At 45.3% G+C, this 22,456-nt stretch overlaps 1 protein-coding gene and 1 long non-coding RNA gene across 3 annotated transcripts in view; one reads left to right on the forward strand and one right to left on the reverse strand.

Annotated features, from left to right (window-relative positions):
- Nucleotides 1-553: 553 nt before the first annotated feature.
- Nucleotides 554-22,456, reverse strand: part of Hpse (heparanase) — a 31,381-nt gene continuing 9,478 nt past the window's right edge. For both annotated transcript variants that reach the window (XM_021646135.2, XM_021646133.2), the window contains 10 exons: nt 21,277-21,402; nt 18,154-18,327; nt 16,076-16,244; nt 14,897-14,944; nt 13,004-13,097; nt 12,494-12,600; nt 10,058-10,172; nt 6,996-7,114; nt 5,747-5,893; nt 554-2,074 (listed from right to left, as the gene is read on the reverse strand). In XM_021646135.2, coding sequence (XP_021501810.2) covers nt 1,915-2,074; nt 5,747-5,893; nt 6,996-7,114; nt 10,058-10,172; nt 12,494-12,600; nt 13,004-13,097; nt 14,897-14,944; nt 16,076-16,244; nt 18,154-18,327; nt 21,277-21,402 — 1,259 coding nt within the window. In that variant the 3' untranslated portion in view covers nt 554-1,914. The remainder of the gene's footprint in view (nt 2,075-5,746; nt 5,894-6,995; nt 7,115-10,057; nt 10,173-12,493; nt 12,601-13,003; nt 13,098-14,896; nt 14,945-16,075; nt 16,245-18,153; nt 18,328-21,276; nt 21,403-22,456) is intronic.
- LOC132653210 (uncharacterized) lies at nt 3,661-5,263 on the forward strand. The gene is made up of 3 exons (XR_009590981.1): nt 3,661-3,751; nt 3,940-3,984; nt 4,626-5,263. It is a non-coding gene; the product is annotated as an uncharacterized LOC132653210 (long non-coding RNA).

Here is a 22,456-nt window from a genome sequence, read left to right on the forward strand (position 1 = left end):
CAGGACATATGTCAGGCAGCTCACAATCATTTGTCACTGAAGCTCCAGGGGATGTGATGTTCCTGTCCTCTGAGGACACCTGCACCCATGTGCACGCCCTACCACACACACACACACAACTAAAAATAGTAAAAAATAAATCTTAAAAGCGTTTGAGGCAAAAGAGCGAATGAACAACTTAGATGTTGCCATAGTCATACAAGCAAGAAAGGGAGCTTGTATGAAGGGTTTGCTGGGAGAGCCTCTGAGAAAGAGATCTTTCTCAGTGGAAGGGGGACAAGGGACATGAGATAAGCCAAGACTCTGTGACTGAAGTAGGAAGTTACGTTTATGCCCGATGAGTCCTTTTCTTCATAGGCAAGTACTTTAATGTTGGGGAGGATGAACAAATATACGTAGGAGGTATACAGAAATTCGTGAAGGAGAAGGTGGCTTGCTTCATTCATTCTTACGTTTGCGTTCATTCATTTTACAATGCTGAAGATCAAACCCAGGGCCTCTTGTCTGTGCTAGCCACAGCTCCAATCCTTCAAAACCAGACTTTCAAACAAGATCCTGCAAGCTTTAGGTTTATTAGAAGAATAACCATGCAAATTAAGGCTATAAAATTAGTTTATTTCCAATGTGAAAATATAGAAGCTACCTGCATAAAAATTTGAGAGTATTGAAGCATACAAACTTTACGGTCTAGCTTCATCAATGTACTTGAATTCAATTGAGATAATATTCATGGTAGGCCCAAAACGTATAGAATTATAATCCTTAGGAGGATTAAAATCCAGGGGAAAATTGCGTTTTGTTACTTGATCAAAAGCATAGGGCTATAATTTCCAATGCTGTGGACTCCAAATTTCCCTGTCCCAAAGGAAGATTGCTTGAAGGCAATTATAGACATCAGTCATGGACGGTGACTGGAGAAACCACCACAGACCTATTCCGAGCCTGTAAGACTGCAGAGACTTGAAGAAGGGTTTGCTGGGAGAGCCTCTGAGAAAGAGATCTTCAGGTCTGTGGAGAAACCATACATCCTTTCCCTCTGGTTATCTCCAGAGCTCAGTGAATCTGTAGGACCAGTTACAACCATTATGTGGCCAGGCCAAGAGGGGAGCCAGCAGGACTGAGGGGGAGAAAGAAGATGGACCTCCCCGTGATGTGCCCAGCTGTTGGGCCCTTCCTCACTTGAAGAGGTTCTTACGTGGGGTTATAAATGTCCTCACTTAGAGGTTTCTGTTACTCACAGGCCAAGGCTCCCAGGAGAAGCGAGAACTAACAGTTTAGAAAAGGTAAACACGCACAGACATTGCAGTGCGTCAGGTGTTTCCTAAAACTTCTCCCACCTAACCTCCTCCTCTGCGCCCACTGCAAACGTTCTGCCATCCCTTCCATCTCAACTGGGGTCATTGTTTTCTTTTTTTCCTTTGTTTAATACTGCCCCACCCAGCCACGTGTCCTCTCGCAGACTCGAGAAGAGGCACAGGGTCTAGTTCTTTTCCTTTTAGTTCCTCTCAGCGCATGAGCCTACAGTCAGTGTGGGGTTGTAGTGATGAGCTCCACTGGAGCTCCAGAGAGGCTTCTGAAGGACACATTTGACAATCTGCCAGCCAAAACAGTAAGAATAAAATAGAAACAAAGCTTTAAAACAAATCAGGACATCTTCTTCCTTGGCCTCTGGGTCATACTGGAGGCACTCCTGTACATTTTTTAACGCCCCCAAAACACTGCGCAAAGAGCTAAGCATCATTCGGACAAGGAGCCATCACCTGCAGTGTTCTCCTTAGATGACATCACCCCACTCCTTCAGCCCTCCCCAGCCCTGAAGTGTGATGACCAGTCAGCCTTCCTACAGCTGGAGTTTTGCTCCACTCTTCTGAATAACACCGCTTTTGTCTCAGGGCTACCGCATGCCTTTTATTTTCATACACAAGCAGCGATTTTGGCATTTCTTATGACAAAAAACCCATAGGAAAAGGCAGGCATGCCTAGTGAGCTTCCCGGGCGGAGAGGTTTTTCTGTTAAGGCTGGCAGTGTCTGGTCATCCACCATCTTCAGGGTCTGACCATTCAGTTGGACAGATCTACAAAGGGAGGAAAGACACACTTGAGTTAGGCAGGCTGCGCGTGCACTGCGGCCCCTACAAAAACTGTGAAAGAATTTTTAGACCAAGGAGGATTCTTGTGGCAGCTTGAATTATATAGTTTATGTTTCAACACAAGGTGAGCTTAGGTGTTTGACCAAGACAAACTTAGAGCCGCAGTGGGAGAGGAAGCAGCTGGGCTGGTAACCACACTGCTGGGTTGCCATATTACTATCTGGTCTTTTACAGAAACATCACAGATTAGGTACCTTTTGTATCTTGTTTTCTGAGTCAGGGTCACATTCTATAGCTCAGGCTGGAACTTACTATCTAACCCAGGCTAGCCTCAGACTCCTGGTGATCTTCCTACCTCCACTACACCCAGGTACTTTTTTTTTTCTTAAACTTTTTTGTTGTTATTGCCAAACACTGACAGGATTAACGAGTTATTTTTATGCCATATATAGAGTACATGTGACACACGCCTAACATCACTACATCTGTACACAATAAGCGCTGTGAAAATATCATCTGTCACCACTTTTCATACAAATGGACATAACAAGCCAGGCCTGTAATCCTAGCTGTCAGGGGTGGAGTCAGGAGTTCAAAGATAGCTTTGACTATACAGGCGACAGGAGACTCCATCTCAAAAAGCCCTAAAACAAACCTAAACCCAACAAAAGCCATAGTACATCATTCTACTTTTAATAACTTGACATATTATTCCGTCGATCTATACTTTCTTTGGTTTGTTTTTCGAGACAGGGTTTCTCTGTGTAGCCCTGGCTGTCCTAGACTCACTTCATACACCAGGCTAAAAACTCACAAGAGATCTGCCTATCTCTGTCTCCCTGAATTCTGGGATTACAGGTGTGAGCACTGCCCCTGGCTTTCTATACCTTTTTATAGAAAATTTCCTATTTCTATGAATTTTTATATTCTATATATCTTTTTATACAAATAAACACATTTTACTTGACCAAAAAAAGGGTATACTGTATATATTTTCTTGAAACTTTTTTATTTAATACATCCTCATGCTTGTCCACATCATACAGCATTCATCCACTGCATTGTGTTAATGGACACACAGGATTCTATGATAATGAGTTTATTAGTGTATTTCCTTAACCCTCTACTTCTTGTTTCCATGTGGCATTATCCTGTGCTTTTCTTTTTTTTTTGGGGGGGGCAGGGTCTCTCTTTGTAGCCCTGGCTGGCCTGGAACTCACTAGGTAGACCACACTGCCTTTGAATTCACAGAGTCCACCTGCCTCTGCCTACTGAGTGCCAAAATCAAAGTGTACCACGGTACCCTGCTTCACCTCCCATTCTTACTAGGAGCAGTGGGTAGAAACCAGGTTCCACATAACCTTGGCTCAGGACCAAGTCACATGATGCAGGACATACTAACGACATACCACGATTGTGCCATAATCTACCAAATCTACACTGAGGCCTTGCTTTTGTTTTTACACTTAAGTATCATGTCAAATTTTAGATGAGGAGGTGGAGGAAATATGACCATCTTCAGGAAACCACAAGCAAAAATAGGTCTTGAAAAATGTCTCTGAATGGCAGTAGTGAGAGTGCTCGCATGAAATGAAGGGCCATTTGAGAACACCTAATGGAGCCCTGGAATCAATTTCAGCGCTTTGGTACCTCAACTAGAAGGTAATTTTCATTGCTGTGAATTAATGGTGCTGTGTAAGACAGGAGCACAGCAAGATCCCATGTGCCAGGCTGTGGCGTTTGATCGGCTGCACGTACAGAAGTGCTCTAAGGATGTGTGTTTAAGCGGGTTTCACAGTGAGGGTGGGGCTTATCTGGGGGCTGTAACTTGTTTTGTGTTCTGAAAACAGAAACAGGATGATGAGGAAATGGAAGACACGTCTATTAACCTACAGGTGAGATGAAGGCTTAAGGAATTAGTAAGCAATAGGTTCAGCAGAGCTGAGGAGCCTGGACACTTGCTGCCAGGACTGACCGACTGCGCCTGATCCGCCTTTCTCCACCCCCCCCCAGCCTGATCCACACTGTGGAAGCACAGAACTGACCTTCACGTGCTATCCTTTGACCTCTGCACTCAGGAATGCACACACAAAATGTATTTAGAAACAATTCAAATAGTTATCTAGAAGCACATTTCCGGCCAGACGGGTGGTCGTCAACAAGAGGACTATCTTTTCACAACAAATAATCTAAATGCTTAAGGTACTCTTTAAACACCAACCCAACCACAAACCCTTTTCTACAATGGTGTCCTGCCTGTAAGATATGCTAGGAAAATGGTGACAATGCTCTAGCAATGCTTGTTGGAGTAACCAACAAATAACTGATCTGACTTAAGGTCCACTCCACAAGATGGAATCCACACCTGACCCTGGGTGGATGTGGATGACCAAGAACCTGAGACGAGATAGCTCAGGGACCTATGGAAAAACTAAATGACACTGGCCTAAAAAGACAACAAAACTACATTTTCATGTAGTGGTAAAACAACTCTTAATGACATTCTGCTATACTCATGGCTCACTTCCTTTTTCAGCCATCATCAAAGAAGCTTCCTCCTTCAGCAGATGGGAACAAATACAGAGACCCACGACAGACATTACACAGAGACCTAAAAAGGGGATGTCTCCATCAAATCCCTCCCCTCAGAGCTCAGGGAATCCTGAGAAGAAAAGGAGCAAAGACTGTAGATCCAGAAGGGATGGAGGACACCAAGAAAATAAGGCTTTCTGAGTCAACAGGAGCAAAGCTCACATGAGCTCACAGAGACTGAAGCAGCATGCACACATCTGCACAGATCTGCGCCAGGTCCTCTGTATATAATATGGCCTCCAGTTTAGTGGCTTTGGCGGGGGAGGGGGCTCCTGAATGTGAGAAAGCAGTTCTCTGAGTCTCATGCCATCTTTTGGGCTTGTTTTCTTCTGTTGGCTTGCCTTGTCCAACTTTGATGTGACAGTTTTTGTTTTGGCTTATATTTTATTTTGTGATATATATTATTTGTTTTGTTTTACGAGACAGGGTTTTTCTGTGTAGCCTTGGCTGTCCTGTAGCTCACTTTGCAGAACTCACAGAGGTCTGCCTCTGCCTCCCAAGTGCTGAAATTAAAGGCATGTGTCACCAACACCTGGCTATTTTGTTATATTTTTTGAATGAATGAATGAATGAATGAATGAATGAATGAATGAATGAATGAAAATATAGCTACTAGGGTAAAGGTTAACAACTGAACCATTTATATACCATTTGGGAGTTGGAAAGTCAGTTTACTCCAACAGAGAGATTCATAAACCTCCCCAGGGTAGGAGGAGACAACATTTAACAATTCCACAGTGTTTTTTGTGTGCTTTCATTTGGTTACAGTTTGGGGGGGGGTATCTTTTTGGGTGTATTTTTGTGGTTTGGGGGAGTTTGTTGTTATATTCGGTTTTGGTGTTTTTGAGAGAGAATGTAAGTTGAGTGGGTAGGGAAAGAGAGGAACTAGAAGGACTTAAGGGAGAAGAAGACTATGGTCAAAATGTATTTAAACTTAAAAATGTAAATAATAAAAAAATGTTAGAATGTAATAGATGCCCTTTCCTTCCTTAAAAATCCCTCTCTATACTAATAAATGCTAATAAACTTACATAAAGTTTGCAATCGACAAGAAGACGTACTCACTGGGAAAGCAACCCATCAGGTCCAAAAGGCCTTAGGAGGTATTTATCCACTGGCTTGTGAAACAGTTGGTATGGCAGCTTCAAGTGCTTGGTGACATTATGGAGGTTCAAGACATACAGAGTTAAATCTCCTTCCTGGTATTTTGGACTAAAAGCAAACAGGTTAACGCAGTCACACATTTGACTGATTTATACAGTGAAGCACTTGAACACGCAGTCACACATACCAAGAATCCGCATTTATAACGGTGGCAGGACCTTTTAGCACCCTTCTCTAGGATGATGTTAGATTGATCGTGTGGCCGTCTTTTGAGAACTAGAAGAGCTGTACTCCCCATCACCACCTCCCGAGACAGCACCCTAAGGTAGCCGGCCCTGAGGAAGGACCCCTGAGAATGCACACACATGTATGTACCTGTGCACACTTGAATACACACGTGCACCCCATGTGTGAAGATGCACATATACAAAACCACACGAAATATAATAATCACACAAAATAAAAAATAATTAAAACCAACAAAGGACAGGCATGCCGTGAGGCAGAGGCAGGCGGATCTGAGTTCAAGGGCCAGCCTGGTCTACATGTACTGTGTATATGTACTGTGTATGTTCTTGTGGGTAAGCACACAAGTGCTCATGTGTGTGGAGGCTAGAGAGTGACATTAGATGTTTTTCTTTTTTTCTTTTCTTGAGGCAGGGTCTCTCATTGGCTTGGAGATTCAGATAGACTGGCCAATCAGCACCCACTGTGGGTCCCTTTGTGTCTGCCTTCCTAGTGCTGTGATTGCGGGCATAGCATCCATGGCCGCATCCAGCTCCATCTACATGAATGCTGGATATTGAACTCAGGTCCTCATGTTTCCAGACAAGCACTTTCCCAACTGATCTGTATCCCAGCCCCATTAACATTTTTCTTGTTTTTTGGTTTTTGAGATAGCATTTTTCTGTGTAGCCTTGACTGTCCTGGGCTCACTTTGTAGACCAGGCTGGCCTCAAACTCACATGGATCCTCCTGCCTCTGCCTTCCCAAGTGCTGGGATTACAGATATACACTACTCTGCCCAGCTTGTGCTAGAAATTTTCTGAAGTTAGATTCTGGTATCATGAAGACAAAAAAGAAAGGATTAAGAAAAATGACACAGTTCAGATCCATTACAAAGCTAGAGGGCAGCTGGGGTGTTGGACAAGAAAGTTACGCTCTCACCAGTTCAAGCTGTTGTTTGGTGAAGGGTGTGTTTCGTACTTACTGGTAGATGTTTGTGCAGTGGAGATAAACTCGAAGTTTGCTTCTGTCTGGGCCTTTCACTCGCGCCATTAGCACCTTGGGACCCACCAGTTTCTTGAACAGGAGAGAGAGCCAGTAATCCTAATTCATTCAGAGTGAGGGACAGAAAACAGAGCTCTGGTTGTTTTCTTATTTGTATTTAACAAGCCAGAAGCAACTAATCTTACAAGAGTGACAATATGGCTATCCTGAAGGAGTGAGTTCTAACCCAAATAAGTACTCTATCATAATATTTTCAGCAAGAAAGTTGAAATATTGGCTAAATATATTCAAATCATTATCTCTCTTTCTTTTTTTCAAGACAGGGTTTCTCTGTGCAGCCTTGGCTGTCTTGGAACTCACTCTGTAGACCAGGCTGGCCTCGAACTCAGAGATCTGCCTGCGCCTACCTCCCAAGTACGGGGACTAAAGGCATGAGTCACCATCACCTGGGCCTTTGTGTTTCTCTGGGTATATGTGAGACTCAAGCTAGGAAATTAAGAACCAAGAATCATTTTTAAAATATTGTTCAAAAGCCAGGAGTGGTGGTTCACACCATTAATCCTGACACTCTGGGAGCCAGAGGCAGGTGGATTGCTGTGAGTTTGAGGCCAGCCTGATCTACCAAGTGAGTCCAAGACAGCCAAAGCTCACAGAAAAAAATCCTGTCCCAAAAAAGCAAATAAATAAATAAATAAATAAATGGAATCTTGTTCATGTGGAGTGTGATATGCATAAAAATTTGAATGATTGTTTTGCAAAGCAAGTCAGCCAAAATCACTGTTCTAGGGCTGGGAGGGTGGCTGCTGAGGTAGGGGTGTTTGTTGCATTTTGTGTTTCCTTCTGGTTTGGCGTTTGTTTTTTTTTTTTTAAACAAGAACTCTGTCATGAAGCCCTGGCTGTCCTGGAACTCACCTGTAGACCAGGCTGGCCTCAAATTCAGAGATCCGCCTGCTCTGCCTCCCAAGAGCTGGGTTTAAAGGTGTGCACCAGCACACTCCACCCCTGTTCCACACTGGCGCCTCGGAAACTGTGCAAAGCCTGGCCCAGCAGTGTTCATCTCTAGTCCCAGAGCTCGTATGAGGAGATGGGAGGTGGAGACAGGAGAATTCCCACAAGTTTGGAGGCCAGATATTCTGGTATATCCAGCAACAAGCTGAGAGGCCAAGAGGAGAGGTTTGTTCACTGACCTTCATACAAACTCTGTGGTACACATGGGCCTGCATTCATACACATACATACTTACTGTGATACACACACGGGGAAAAAATGTTATTCTGGCTATCAGCAAAGGTTCAGAATTTTTAAAAATATTTATTTATTATTTATACAATGTTCTGCCTCTATGTGTATCTGCACACCAGAAGAGGGCACGAGATTGTTGTGAGCCACCATGTGGTTGCTGGGAATTGAACTCAGGACCTCTGAAAAAGCAGCCCAGTGCTCTTAACCCCTGAGCCATCTCTCCAGCCCCAGAGTTCTTTATGCCATACAAGTGTGATGATTCCTGCCAGTAATCCCACACTTAAGAGGCTGAGACAGGAGAATTATCAGGAGTCAAGGCCAGCCAGTTTTCATAGTGTTTCAAGCCTGGGCAACAGAGGAAGACCCTGTCTTAACAACAAGAAATTATGTTATAAAGTCATAAAGTTTGTCTAACTTTGCAACATACCAGGGTTATGTGTTTTGTTTTTTTTTAAAAAAAACATCATCCTAATAATTATTTTTCCATAGTCTTCAAGATACAGGTCAGGTATGTTGGTACATGTCTTTAATCCCAGCAAGCAGAGGCAGGCAGATCTCTGTGAGTTTGAGGCCAGCTTGTTCTACATAGTGAGTTCCAGTCCAGCAAAGGGCTACTACATAGTGAGACCTTGTCTAAATGTATACATATAGGTGTACATATTTGTACGTATATAATAATCTTTAAGATATTATGAATAAATTTTCATTTCTACCCTATCTCATACTGTATTTGATGCTAAGTGAGAAAATTTAAACTTTTATCCAAAACTCTGCCTAGTGTGTGCCTGTATGTGTGAGAGTGTATATGAGTATTACGAGAGAGTGTGCTATGACTGTGTGATTGTGTGTGATTATCTAAAAGTTAAGGAATAGAGCCGGGTGCAGTGGTGCATGCCTGTGATCCCAGCACTCAGGCTGGCTTCAAACTCACTACGTAGCTGAGGCCTTAAACTTCTGATTTTCTACTTCTGCCGACCAATGGGGATCACAGATGTGCATCCCACACGTGGCTTCCGTTGATACGGACTAAGAAGGTCAAGGTAATGCTTCTTAGAGCTATGGTTATCACACCTTAACTTTGATTGTTTTGTTTTGATTTGTTTGTTTGGTGTTTTTGAGACAGGGTTTCTCTATGTAGCCTTTACTGTCCTGGACTCACTTTGCAGACCAGGCTAGCCTCGATCTCACAGAGATCTGCCTGCCTCTGCCTCCCCAAGTGCTGGGATTAAAGGTGTGTGTCACTGCACCCAGCTAAATTTTTGTTTTTATCTGTGGGTGTTTTGCCTGCATTTGTGTGTGTGTACCACTTTCATACCTAGTGATCACAGAGGCCAGGAGAAAGCGTCAAATCTCCTGAAACTGGAGTTACAAACAGTTGTGGGCCACCGTGTGGGTTCCAGATCCGAACCCAAGTCCTTTGGAAGAGCAGCCAGTGCTGCTAAACTTAACTGCTTATCTTGATAACTTATCTTAAGTTCTGAGCCATCTCTCCAGCCCTTCTAAGAATAATTCTTAAGAGAATGATTTGAAGCTGGGTGCAGTAGCACTCACCTGTAATCCCAGCACTGAGGGAGGCAGAGACAGGTGGATCTCTGTGAGTTCGAGGCCAGCCTGGTCTATAAAGTGAGTCCAGGACAGCCAGGGCTACACAGAGAAACCTGTCTTGAAATACAAGAAACAAAAGAAGAGAGAATGATTTTAATATATGGAGCCAGTATTTAGCTCTTCACTGAGGGACTAACTGTTGGAGGTTAGTACAGGCCCAAACTGACACCCACCTATTCGGACCCAGGCACTTACAGGTAACGGCTGGAAGGTCTCATCCACCAAGTGGTAGTTGCCCGCTCCAAAGAACACCTGCCTCATCACCACATCTATGCCCAGCTGAGCTGACAGGCCCAGTTTATCCAGCCACCTGCGACAGTGACACGAGCTTTCATTAGATCAGAAGACAAAAATCATTCCATTCTCATTATAAGTAGATTTGTTCATCTATGTGGGAGGAATTAACAGGCAACTACAAGAACGGCATTAATTACAAATAAGTCATCCAAAAGAGATGGTGATGGAAGCTTCTCTCTCACACACACACACACACACACACACACACACACACACACCCTTCCATACGATAACATGCTTTACCTAGAACAATGCTAATAGGCCAGAGGGCAAGACAGCGTCTACAGAGCAGAATAAAAGTCACCTACCCGGTAGACAACTCCTTATCCAGTGGCCTTGCTCTCTATCCCTATTACTACACACACACACACACACACACACACACACACACACACACAAAGACTGGAGAGAAGGTAGCTGTCAACAGTGTTCAAGTGAACCACAGAGAACCACAACCAAACCACTATGATCACTTCCCCCCCCACCTTCAGTAAACAGCAAGGAAAACTGTTCCTTCTTTTCCCATTTTCTTGTGTCCCATGAACACTGAAGGCTTGTGCTTTATTCTAACTGATAACAAGGAAGAAGGTGGGGACTGGAGCCTCAGTGGGAGCGACAGAATGCAGAGCATGGAGACAGTGAGCTGCCGGATATAAGCTTCCCCTGGTCTAAAGCTTGTGCAGTGGACAGTGAGGTGTCGCAGCCAGTCCTGAAGTCGAAAGCTCACCTTCTGAGTGTGATGACATTCTAGAGCTGAACTTCTTGCAAAACAGCTATTAGACACTTAGAAGCCTCAGAGCCCAAACTCTGGGTGAACTCCTATCCTCATCCCTCCCCTCCTCCGCCTTTCTTTCCTGTTCCCTCTCCTCGCCCCACCTCCTTCCTTTTCCCACAGGGGTTCATGATGAACACCCATCCTCCTGCTGTGGGCTCCCCAGTGCTGGGATTATAGGCAAGCCGCTGCCCTGGAAAACAGCAAGCTTCCTTAGAGAAAACACTGTCACAGTTTGCACCTGAAATGGCCTCAGCTAATGGTGTCTGTGTGAGGCAGGAGGGCCTGCTGGAGGAAGCAGGGCCTCATGGGGGAAGGATATTAAGTCCTCCTAGCTCCTGCTCTTTTCTCTTTTGCTTCTGATCACCCATGAGGTGAGTGATTTCCACTACCACACCCCTCGGCTATATAGTCTGCTTCATAGATCCAAGGCAATAGGATGGAGCAAAGGCTCTGAAAGCCCCGGAAAGTGAGCCTAAATAAACCCCCCAGCTCCCTAAGTAGCTAAAATTACAAATGTGTGCCCACCATCCTCAGCCACACTTGATAAAAATGATTCTAGCTGGCAGTGGCTGATTGGGGACACCAATTAAAGATGTCCAACAAGGTTCAGCAGACCACTTTAGATAAAAGTGTATGAGCGTTTTGCCTGAGTGTATGTTTGTGTAGCATGTGCATGCCTAGTGCCTGTGGAGACTGTAAGAGGGTACTGGGTCTCCTGGAACTGCAGTTAGAGATGGTTGTGGGCCACCGTGTAAGTTCTGAGACTTGGAACCCAGTCCTATAAGTACAGCCAGTGCTCTTAGCCACTGAGACATCTCTCCAGCCTGGAAAATGACTTTTTTAAAAATAAGTCCTGGCACAAAATTTTAAGGCTCTGCCTCAGAAATTGTGTTTGATGAGGGTTCGCCTGCCATTGGTGGATAGAAAACATCTGGGATCTGAGCCCAAAGCCTGCACCACTTTGTTGGAGTGTCTTGTGCACTGTTTCAAAGATGCTGATTTTAGTGCCCTGAGATCTGGTTACTGCCCTGCTATGGACATGATTATGACTGTTGAGCCAGCTCTTGTACCCATGTGATGTAAGGAATGTTCCAAAATTATCCCTGATTGGCTAAATAAAGTCGCCTACACCTGGGCAGGGCAGAAGTAAGCCAGGTGTAAGGAGTAGAGGTTCACGGGAAGGAGGAGGAGGAGACAGGTAGAGGAGAAAGAAGGAGAGCTGTCAAGGTAAAGAACCGTGCGTGGGACAGGAGGAGTAGACCGAGCATGGCGAGGAGCAGCCCAGGCGGGAAGCATGTGCAAGTATTGACGGGGATATTGGATGGGGAGTAGCCCAATAGGGATGATTAGAGCAAATGGCATAGGATGTGGAGCTGACAGGTAACGTGATGGCTTAGGGGGTTTATATCTGCCCGGCCCCAGGTGAAATAAGGCTATTCCAAAATCTATCTGGTGTCTGGGTCTGTTGTTTGACAGGGGGTTAAATAAAACTGCCATAATCATTACAGGCACTTAATAATAAAATGACTAGCCAATTTCAGCGATGCAGCATTACTCACATAAAGCCAGCTGCAAAGGTGTTGGACAGCAAGGGCGCCCCACCGCCGTAGGCAGAGCTGGTCTCTCCCAACCAGACCTTCTTGCCAGGACTCATCTCCTTCGTCACCTGGGGAACAGGAATGGTTCCACGGTCATTGGGAACAAATGAATCACCGCAGTGCTGGTTGTGAGCAGCATGCGAAGCTTTGCCCCTACAGACTTGTCTATCCTCTTCGTTACAAGCATATTCATAACCACTGACGTCTTCGCCATAATCGCCTATGGGCCTACTAGAGTGTAGAAGGAATATAAAATAAATATGGCCTATAAAAGTCAACTGAAAGGCCGTTAGAAGTATTTCAATTTCCGGTTACCACAACTGAATAAGATCCAGTGCTAGGGAGGAAACCAAGGAATAAGACATGGTGCTTAGCCATTAAAATTAGAAAGAAATGTCAACACATATATCCACAGACTTCATCAGGCCATACAATAGAGACTTGTGTGGCATGATTTAGATGGACTATTACCTTTAGGATTTTTCGCACAGATAGAATAAAAGTGTCTAGCACGTCAGGACTCAGGAAATCTTCCTTGGTAGCAATGCGTCCATCCAAGTAGTAGCTAAATTATTCAGAAAAAAAAAAACAAACACATTTTTTTACTCCCTGCTGTTAAGTCAGTTCTGAGCCTTGCTCTTCTTCCTACCCTTTCTCATCATTATTGTTTTTAAAAAGGCAGAAGTTGTACCAGGAGGAACCAGTGCGGGGAAGTGACTATTTCATCCAAACTACTATAGATCAGCTCTTCCACCTTAAGAAGAGACAGACAAAATACAGTCTTCCACCTTAAGAAGAGTCAGGCTAAACATGGGTGCTCAGGGTTGCTTATTCTTTGGCAGGAAGCTGGTCTTACCTGCTTATGTAGCTCATGGCTCAGTTGGCCTTGTACCTTGATCTTTGTAGAAATCACCACATTATTTAAAACAATGTTGCATCTTTGTTTTGTTAATATTAAAATTCTTCTACAGTGACATTCAAGATGCTGCCTGCATATTACTTGAACTTTTAAAAGTCACGCTAGGATAACTTCCTGAAAACCGGTAGTTAAGTACAACTGGAATTACTTTTTCAGCATTTAGAATTCTTACTCTTGGGCTGGAGAGATTCTGTGGTGCTCCCTCCCCCAAGGGCCACTGGGTGAGGGGAAGAGGTTCCAGATCACAGAATAACTTTCCTGGAGTTTCAGCAAGACTGCTCAACTGTATTCAGGGTGAGCAAATGCTATATGATTCTTGGATGGAGGGCTCCCAGGGTAAATGTACCTTATTGGCTGGGGCTTCAAGTGCCAGGAATGCTTTATTTGCATTTGACAGCTCAGGTCTATCGCATGAGTAGGAACACAGTACCTCATTATCCTATGGACAGCAGTAGGGAGAGTGCTAGCAGGGAATTATGTCAAGGTACTCCAGGTATGGTTAGAGGCATCTGTGCCCAGAGACAATCTCCAGATAGGTCAGGCAGCGACTAAGAAGCCCCCACCAAGAAAGGGACTCCTCTATTCTGCACTGAGCTTCAGAAAAGCTGTCCAGACCCAGTGGACTGCCACCTCAAACAGCAGGGTTCTCCAACAACATGGCTCACAGGTTGAGAGCACTAGCTAATCTCCCAGAGGACCCAGGTTCAATTCCCAGCACCCAGATGGCAGCTCACAACTATCTGTAACTCCAGTTCCAGGAGACCTGGCACCCTCACGTAGGCATAAATGCAGGCAAAACACCAATGCACTTAAAAATAAATAAATCTTTACAAATATTTTTAAAAAGAATTCTTATTCTTTTGCTGGGAGGCAGTGGTACATGCCTCTAAATCCAACGCTTGGGAGGAAGAGGCAGGTAGATCTGAGTTTGAGGACAGCCTGGACTACAGAGAGAGTTCCAGGACAGTCAAGGCTACACAGAGAAACCCTGTCTCAATAATTCCTTTTTTTTTTTTTTAACTATTTATTTATTTATTTAGAGATAGAGTCTCACTCTGTACCCTTGGCTGACCTGGAAGAACTCAACATGTAGACCAGGCTAGCCTCAAACAGAGTCACTGAGTGCTGAGTTGTGCAACCACACAACTAGCTTATTTTTATATGTAAATATTTGCTTGTATGGGCCTAAATGCACCATATGTGTGTAGAGCCCCTGGAGGCCAGAACAGGGTAATGGATCCCCTGGAAATAAGAGTTCCAGCCAGTTGCAAACTGGGAACCAAACCCAGTTCCTCTGTAAGAGCAGCCAGTGCTTTTAATTGCTGAGCCACCTCTCCAGCCTACTAGCCACTTTTTGTAATGTAAGTATAATTACATCACTGAGGCGTAAGGAAGCGTCAACCAAATTGAAGTTAATAATGGGATGTTATTAACTGAATACTTACTGATGCCATGTAACTGAGTTGATCACATCTCCACCAGCCTTCAGGAAACTAGAAGAGAAGTTCCAGAGATGGGGTCACTGACCCTCAAACAAACAAGGCCATTTCAGGAGAGCACGGTTCCCTGGGGATGGCTGATTATGATGTGAGTCTCAGGCAACACAGACAGCCTATCACATGTGACATATGATCCCGAATCCTTGGGATCTTAAGCCAGTGTTTCCTCTTTTGGTAAACCATACAATTAAGCAGCAAACTGTTTAATAATTATGTGTTCTACTGGGGATTCTCCACAGGAAAGGACTGTTTATCTGGAAGAAAAGTCGTTCTGCTTTCCCGCCAAGAAAGCACCAAAAGCTAAGAAGGAAGCCCTGTCCCTCTCAGAGCTGATGCCAAGGCCACTGAAAGCCAAGAAGGCAGCGCTGAGAGGCATCCACAGCCACATAGAGAAGAGCTGCACGTCAACCCCCTGCCACAGCCCTGTAGCTCCAGAGGCAACCCAAATACCTCAGCAAGAACATCCCCTGGAGAGACAAGCCTGACTCTTATGTTTTGCCATCATCTAGCTCCCCCGACCGCTGAGTCAGTCTTGGAGAAGACAGACCATCATCAGCATGTTCCAGCTCATTGTTTATGTCAAAACCAACAAGAGTCAGATCAAACAGACTGAGAGGAGCCTCTAGGACATCAACATGGCCAAAGGCAATGCCTTGCTCAGGCCTGATAGAAGGCACATGCGTGACTGCCTCTTTATACAATGTTTTGTATGTTGTCAACAAAATCGAGGTCATCTGAACTGAGTTCAGCAGGCAAGTTTTAAGTACACATTTATTTTTAACTATTAAAAAAATAAGAAGGCTCCAGGCAGTGTAGGCACATACCTGTAGTCCCAGAATTCAGGAGGCAAGGACAGGTAGATCTCTGAGTTCTAAGCCAGCCTGGTCTACAGAACAAGTTCTAGGACAGCTGGGGCTACATAGAGAAACCCTGTCTTGAAAAACTTAAAAAAAAAAAAAGAGGAGGAAGAGAAGGAAGAGAAACAAAGAAGAAGAAGGAGGAAAGAAGAAAGAAAGAAAGAAAGAAAGAAAGAAAGAAAGAAAGGAAGGAAGGAAGGAAGGAAGGAAGGAAGGAAGGAAGGAAGAAAGGAAGAAAGAAAAAAGTTATACATCCTCCAATTCCTACCTTCTCAGCAGCTTAAGTGACTTCCCTCGAGGCTGACCGATGTCTGGGCCATAGAGTTTTGCATTTTTGAAAGCTGACTTTTGTAGAAGTTTATGCAACGCAACAAAGTCTTCTCCTAACTGCATCCCATCAAGGAAAATGTGAGCTTTCTTCCAGAAACTGTTGGGCTCTGAAAGACAGAAATTTTCATGCTCACCCCTTACCTAGACATTCAAACTACAAACCTAGACTCAAGAGCCAAGAAAAGGTAAGACACAAAGAAAAGTTAATAAAGAAGAGAGTTTGGAAACATAAACATTTAAATGTGTCACAAGGAGGAAGTAAACAAATTGAAGTTAATAATAGAAATGTTTAATGAGTATTTGGAAAGCAGTTTATATCTGGTATTAAGAGCCCAATTTACTTATTTATTTACAAAGAACCAAATAAAAAGAGGGTCTAGGGACACAGCTCAGTTGGTAAAGTACCTGCCTTGCCAGCAGGAGAACACAGTTTGATCCCCAGAATCCATGTAAAAAAGCCAGACATGGCGGCATATTTGTAAACCCAGTACTGGAGAAGCAGAGACAGGCTGTGGCTTGCTCTCCAGCTAGCCTAGTCTACACAGTGAGTTCCAGGTCACCAACAGACCATCTCTTTCTCAAGCACACATAAAGGTAGAAGGCACCGAAGGAATGACACTTTAGGGTATTTGCAGATGAGCATAAGCACACAAGCATGCGCACACACACACACACACACACACAAGAATGGGCAAGGAGAAGAATATTACAAGTTCCTTAGGACTGAGTTAAGAGCACCAGCTGCTCTTTCAGACCTGGATCCACCTGATGGCTCACAACCATCTATAGTCTATGCTGGCCACTTCTAGACAGTGTGACCGTATAATGTAATGAAGGTGGGAATGCGGCTCGGATGTATTAGCTACATTTTTGTTGCAGTAACTGAAAGCTATTTCTCTTGTCTCATCGTTCCAGAGGTTATGTTTTATAGTGGTCAACACAGGAAGCCGGGGGTTGATGTGGAGGGGGTGGCTACAAACTGTCAAAGGTGGCTCTCAGTTCTACAACTTCCTGCAAGGCTGCAGTACCTCCCCAAACAGTTCTTCCTGTAGGGGACCAAGTGTGCACATACCTTAGCCTGTGGGGACATTCCCATTCAAACTGCCACATGGAGATTACCTGACTGACTAGAGTAAAATGAAACTGCCAACCCCATGGTTTCACTGAGTCCAGTTTGCTAAGGCTCATGGGAATCTGGATGCTAGGGAGGTTGGCGGCTCCAGTAGGTCTTCTTACCTCAAAAACAACATAAGGATGTGCTGGTGAGATGGCTCCGCTGGTGAAGCACTCACCACTGAACACATGTGGACGTGGAAGGACAGAACCAATGCCACAAAACTGTCCTCAACCTACACATGGGTGTGCTGTGTGCATGACCTTCCAACCACATACATAATAATGATATGCATCAAAAAAGAAAGGAAGAGCCGGGCGTGCTGGCTCACGCCTATAATCCCAGCACTCTGGGAGGCAGAGGCAGGTGGATCTCTGTGAGTTGGAGGCCAGCCTGGTCTACAAACACAGTCCAGGACAGCCAAGGCTACACAGAGAAACCCTGCCTCCAAATAAATAAATAAATTAGAAAAGAAAAGGAAGAAAACCACCACCAATAACACATAGGGTAGGGCAATGTCTCAGTTACTAAAGTACTCGCTGTGAAAAGCAAGAAAGCCTGAGTTTATATTCCCAGGCCCCACACGAAATGCCTGGCATAATGATATGTGTCTAACTCCATTGCTGGGAGGCAGAGACTGAAATCCCAGGGCTCAGGGGCCAACCAGTCTGGCTAGTTATTGAGTTCTAGGTACAGTGAAGAGACCGTGCCTCAAAATATAAGGTGGAGACTGAGGGAGGAAGACAGCTGACTCCATTCCAGAACATCCACATGTGCGTGCGCCTCCGAGGGAGTGTGTGAGCGCCTGCGTGAATGTGTCCAGGCAGAGGTCGGTTTGCTACTGTGAAAAAGAACATCAAAACAGGAAAGTAACATTTAATGGAACGCTCCCGGGTACATACCATTGCCCAGCTCCCAGGAGATGTTATAACCCTTTGAAGAGCAGTAGTTGAGGAGCAGTTGGGCGTTGGAGCTGTTCCACCGCAAGTCTGGAGTTCGCAGTAAGGCGTTCAGACCGAAGATCAGGTCTAACCCCGAGCACTTAGCGAAACTGTGCAGCATGTCCACCGAGCTTCCTAGAAGAAAGACGGTGTTTAGGGGTGTCAGCATTGCCGCCAAGACTGCCTGCCCCCAGGCTCGCTCTTCCTGAGTTTTCTTCAGATCGTATAGTCTGTCATTAGGCCTAAGCAACTGGACAAGCAAATGAAAACAGAAAAGCCTGGACCCGGGTCATAGCTCCGTTGGCAGAATACTTGGCTGACATGAAGGAAGCCTGGGATTCTATTCAGGCCTCAAACCGCTACACAGCTTAGGATGGCCTTGAACTTCTAATGCTTTGGCTTTCATCTCCTGAGTTTGGGGACTGTGCCTTTACACTTAGGTTTTGAGAGTGTCAACAACATGATTTTAGGTCTTCAAACTTTTTTATTTTATGTGTATGGCTAGCCACCCACGCAGGCCTGCGTGTATGTCTGTGTACCACCACATGCATTCAGAATGCCTTCAGAGGCCAGAAAAGGATTTCAGATTCTGGAACTGGAGTTGTAGATGGTTGTGAGCTTTCTTGTGGTGCTGGGGATTGAGCCCAGGTCCTCTGAGAGAGCAGCCAGTGCTCACCCACTGAACCGTCTCTCCATCCTCAACAATACAGTTATAAATGTGGTCTTTGAATAGGGTATCAGAGATGTAGTAAGTCTCTAAGATTTTCATGTAAATTCTCAAATCATTTATCCAGCAGAAATTCATTCAAAACTCTTCTAGTGAGTGTGCATATGCGCACGCGCGCACACGCGCACACGCACACACGCACACACACACACACACACACACACACACACACACAGACTCCCCTCTATCTGGTAAACGCCAAGACTTTCTCCTTAAAGCAGCTTTTCTTTGTTTGGCCTCTAGGTGTTTGGCCTCTAGGTCTTTGGCCCGAATCACCTTTGTAATCACAGTCTCAGATGTAATGCCGCTGACAAAGGCTGCTGAGCAGCGCAGCCGAAGGGAGCATCAGGTGTTGTGGTATCTGCTGTGTCGCCCACTTCCACAGCACTGTAGCCAGTCAGCAAGGAGCAACACACAGTGGGATTTGCGAAACTCGGGTGTGCCGCCACCTAGACCACCGGGTCTCACAGTCTCAGTCTGGGACAGCCTTGAGCTTGGGATCACAGAGCCCACCCCAAACCTCCACAGTCACTTTCCTATGAGGTCCAGACAGCACAAGAGCTTGCCTGACTCCACCCTGGGCTTGTGTTGGCTGTTCCACAAAGTTCTTGGTACTGTAACACAAAGAGCAAGTCTGGCCCTGAGCACTTAGCACAAGCGTCGCGTGGACACTACAGCCTGCTGCAAACTGTAGCTCCATAACCGCCACAGTTACACCCACGGCCACTTGCATGTTGCAAAAGTGTGATGGAAAAAGTCCTCTGGATCATAAACCTGAGGCCCTGTTGGACAATGTCACCTTGTGCCGAATGGCTGAGAAAAAAACAAAACAAATACTGGTGTGGATGTGGGGAAAGCGGACACATCCACTGCTGGTGACAAAGCAACCTGGTGCAGCACCTGTGGGAGAACCATATGACCCAAACACACTGCACTCGGGCTTATGTCCAGAGAACTCTGTATCCTACTATAGATAGACATATTGTTCATCCACACTCATTGCTGCTTTACTCACCATAGCCAGGAAGTGAAAACAGCCCAGCTAGCCCTCAACTGATGACTATAATAAAATCTGCTCCATTTACATAATGGAGTGTAATTTGGCTGTTAAAATGAAATTATGAGCTGGGCAGTGGTGGCACACGCCTTTGATCCCAGCACTGCGGAAGCAGGTGGATTTCTGAGTTCGAGGCCAACCTAGTTTACAGAGTGAGTTCCAGGACAGCTAAGGCTACACAGAGAAACCTTGTCTCAAAAAATGGAGGGGTGGGAGAGATGAAATTTGTAGGTAAATGGTTGGATCTGGAAGCAATCATTCTGAATGAGGTAACCCAGATATAGAAAGACAAATGCTGTGTGTTTTCCCTCATTTCTGGATTCCAGATCTGAGACTCAAAACAGTGAACTTTGGAGGATTTCAAATTTTGGACTTTCAGACTCAGGATTTTCAATCCATAGAGGGTTTTCATACTTCAAAAAGGAGAGAGAGATGAACAAGGAAGCGTGGGTGCGTTTTACACTTTACACTTCCATATTTTACTTTTGCTCGACGACTGGGTTTATGTCCCGACTCCCATGGCTGGTTTCTGAATCCTACTCTGTGGCTGGCTGCCAAATCAGGATTCAAGGGGAAGCTTCCGGTTCAGGCTCTCCCACCCATTCTTTTCCTTCTTTCCTGACGCTGGTTCTTGAAGCCAGAGCCTCGCGCATGCTCAGAGTACACTCTGAGAAGGAGCCTTCCGCCAGCCTAGCTCATCAGCTCTTTGTGTGTGTGCATGGGTGTTCGTGTGTGTTCATGTGTGCAGGTGTGTGTGTGTGTGTGTGTGTGTGTGTGTGTGCGCGCGCGCGCGCGCACATGCTCACGAAGGTCAAAGGCTGCCCACATGGGCGCCTGGTGAGCCGAAGGTGGAAGAGGGCGCCAGATTCCCTGGACCTGGCGTTAGAAGTTGCTGTGAGTCACCCATGTGGGTGCTGGGAACCGAGCCTCAGGAAGAGCAGCCAGTGCTCTCAGCCGCTCAACCATCCTAACTGGTCTTCCAGCTGCGCCAGCCCTCACCTTAGCTTTGTGAGACACGGTCTCTCACTGAACCTGAAACTCACTCACTGACTAGAGTTAGCGGAAGGGATCTACCTGGCTCAATATTGGGTTACTCACATTAAAACAACAAAACCAGATCTTATGATCCTCGTGTTTGCATGGCAGGCACCCCTGCCCTCCCCCACCGGACTCCTCATTTGGTCTGGATAGGATTTAAATAGTGTGTAGCTGTAGACAAGGCTGTAGGAGTTAAATCCAAGTGCAGCCCCCTCCGAACACGCCTGTGACTAGAACGCCTGCGGGCACGTGCATTTCTTACTCGAGTAGGTGCTGTTCTTGAACTTCTTTTGGTACTGTTCTCTGAGTAGCAACAGCTCCTGGAAGGGCCATTCCATCTGGAGTTTCCTCATCACGTCAGCAGAGACCGGCTCAGACCTGCAAATGTCTGCAAGCGGAAGAGAGAACTCAGGAACACCATTTTCACAGTGACAGGGTTGAAACCCAACATGGATATTTAGTCGACTGTTACATGGCCAAGGCAGGTGATTGCGTTTCTGGTTATTAAGTACAAGATCAGAGAAATGTATGTCCTGTTACATGTGCCACAATTGTCTCACTAAGGACTGCTAAGAAAACAAAGAGCAATTGTCCTGAGACACATTGGGTGTCCGATGACATGGAGCATGGGACATGATTTCAAATGGTATACTAATCCAGAAATCCCCTCAGCAGCTTGAGCTGACCAGAGAATTGGATGTGGAGGTCAGAGTTCAGCTTAAAAATGGAAGTTTGTTTTCAAAATACATCTGGCTGTGGTGGCACACACTTGTCACCTCAGCGTGTGGAGGCTGTGGCAGGAGGATTGGAACGGACTTGGGGCCAGCTTGCACTAAAGCAAGCCTCTGTCTTGAAAACATAAAAGAACACCTGACACATGGCATCGCTCCATCTTTTCTCACAAGACTTTCAGAATCAAGCGATTCCTGGCCAAGAAACAAAAGTAAAATTGTCTCATTTCTTAGTGGATTTGGATGAAAACTGGTAACAGAATCAGGTCCAACCTCAAGAGAAGACACTGGAGACCAACCCTGGGTCTGTAAGGATTCACACAAGGGCGAGGCGGGGGGCTCACACTGAATCATGGTATTGATCGATCCTGCCATATGGAGTTTGACATTTTAATCTGGACACTTGATCATGTTTAAATTGGGAGTGTGGTTTGTCCAGTAATAAAAGGCAGGATGTTTCAAAAGAAAAAACAAAAGCAAAAACAAAATAAAAACCAGAGAAGGTTGACGAGATGTCGCAGCAATTAGGCACGCTTGGTGATCTTGCAGGACTGTCTGGGTGCAAATCCCAGGACCCATGTGGTGGCTCACAACTATCTGTAACTCAGTTCCAGGGGATCCAACCCCTCTCTGACCTTCTCAGGCACCTGGCACACACGTGGTGAACATACATACATGCAGGCAAAATGCCTATACACTTAAAAAAAATCA

The sequence above is a fragment of the Meriones unguiculatus genome, chromosome 3 (genome assembly GCF_030254825.1).
Source record: "Meriones unguiculatus strain TT.TT164.6M chromosome 3, Bangor_MerUng_6.1, whole genome shotgun sequence".
Classification (NCBI taxonomy): Eukaryota; Metazoa; Chordata; class Mammalia; order Rodentia; family Muridae; genus Meriones; species Meriones unguiculatus.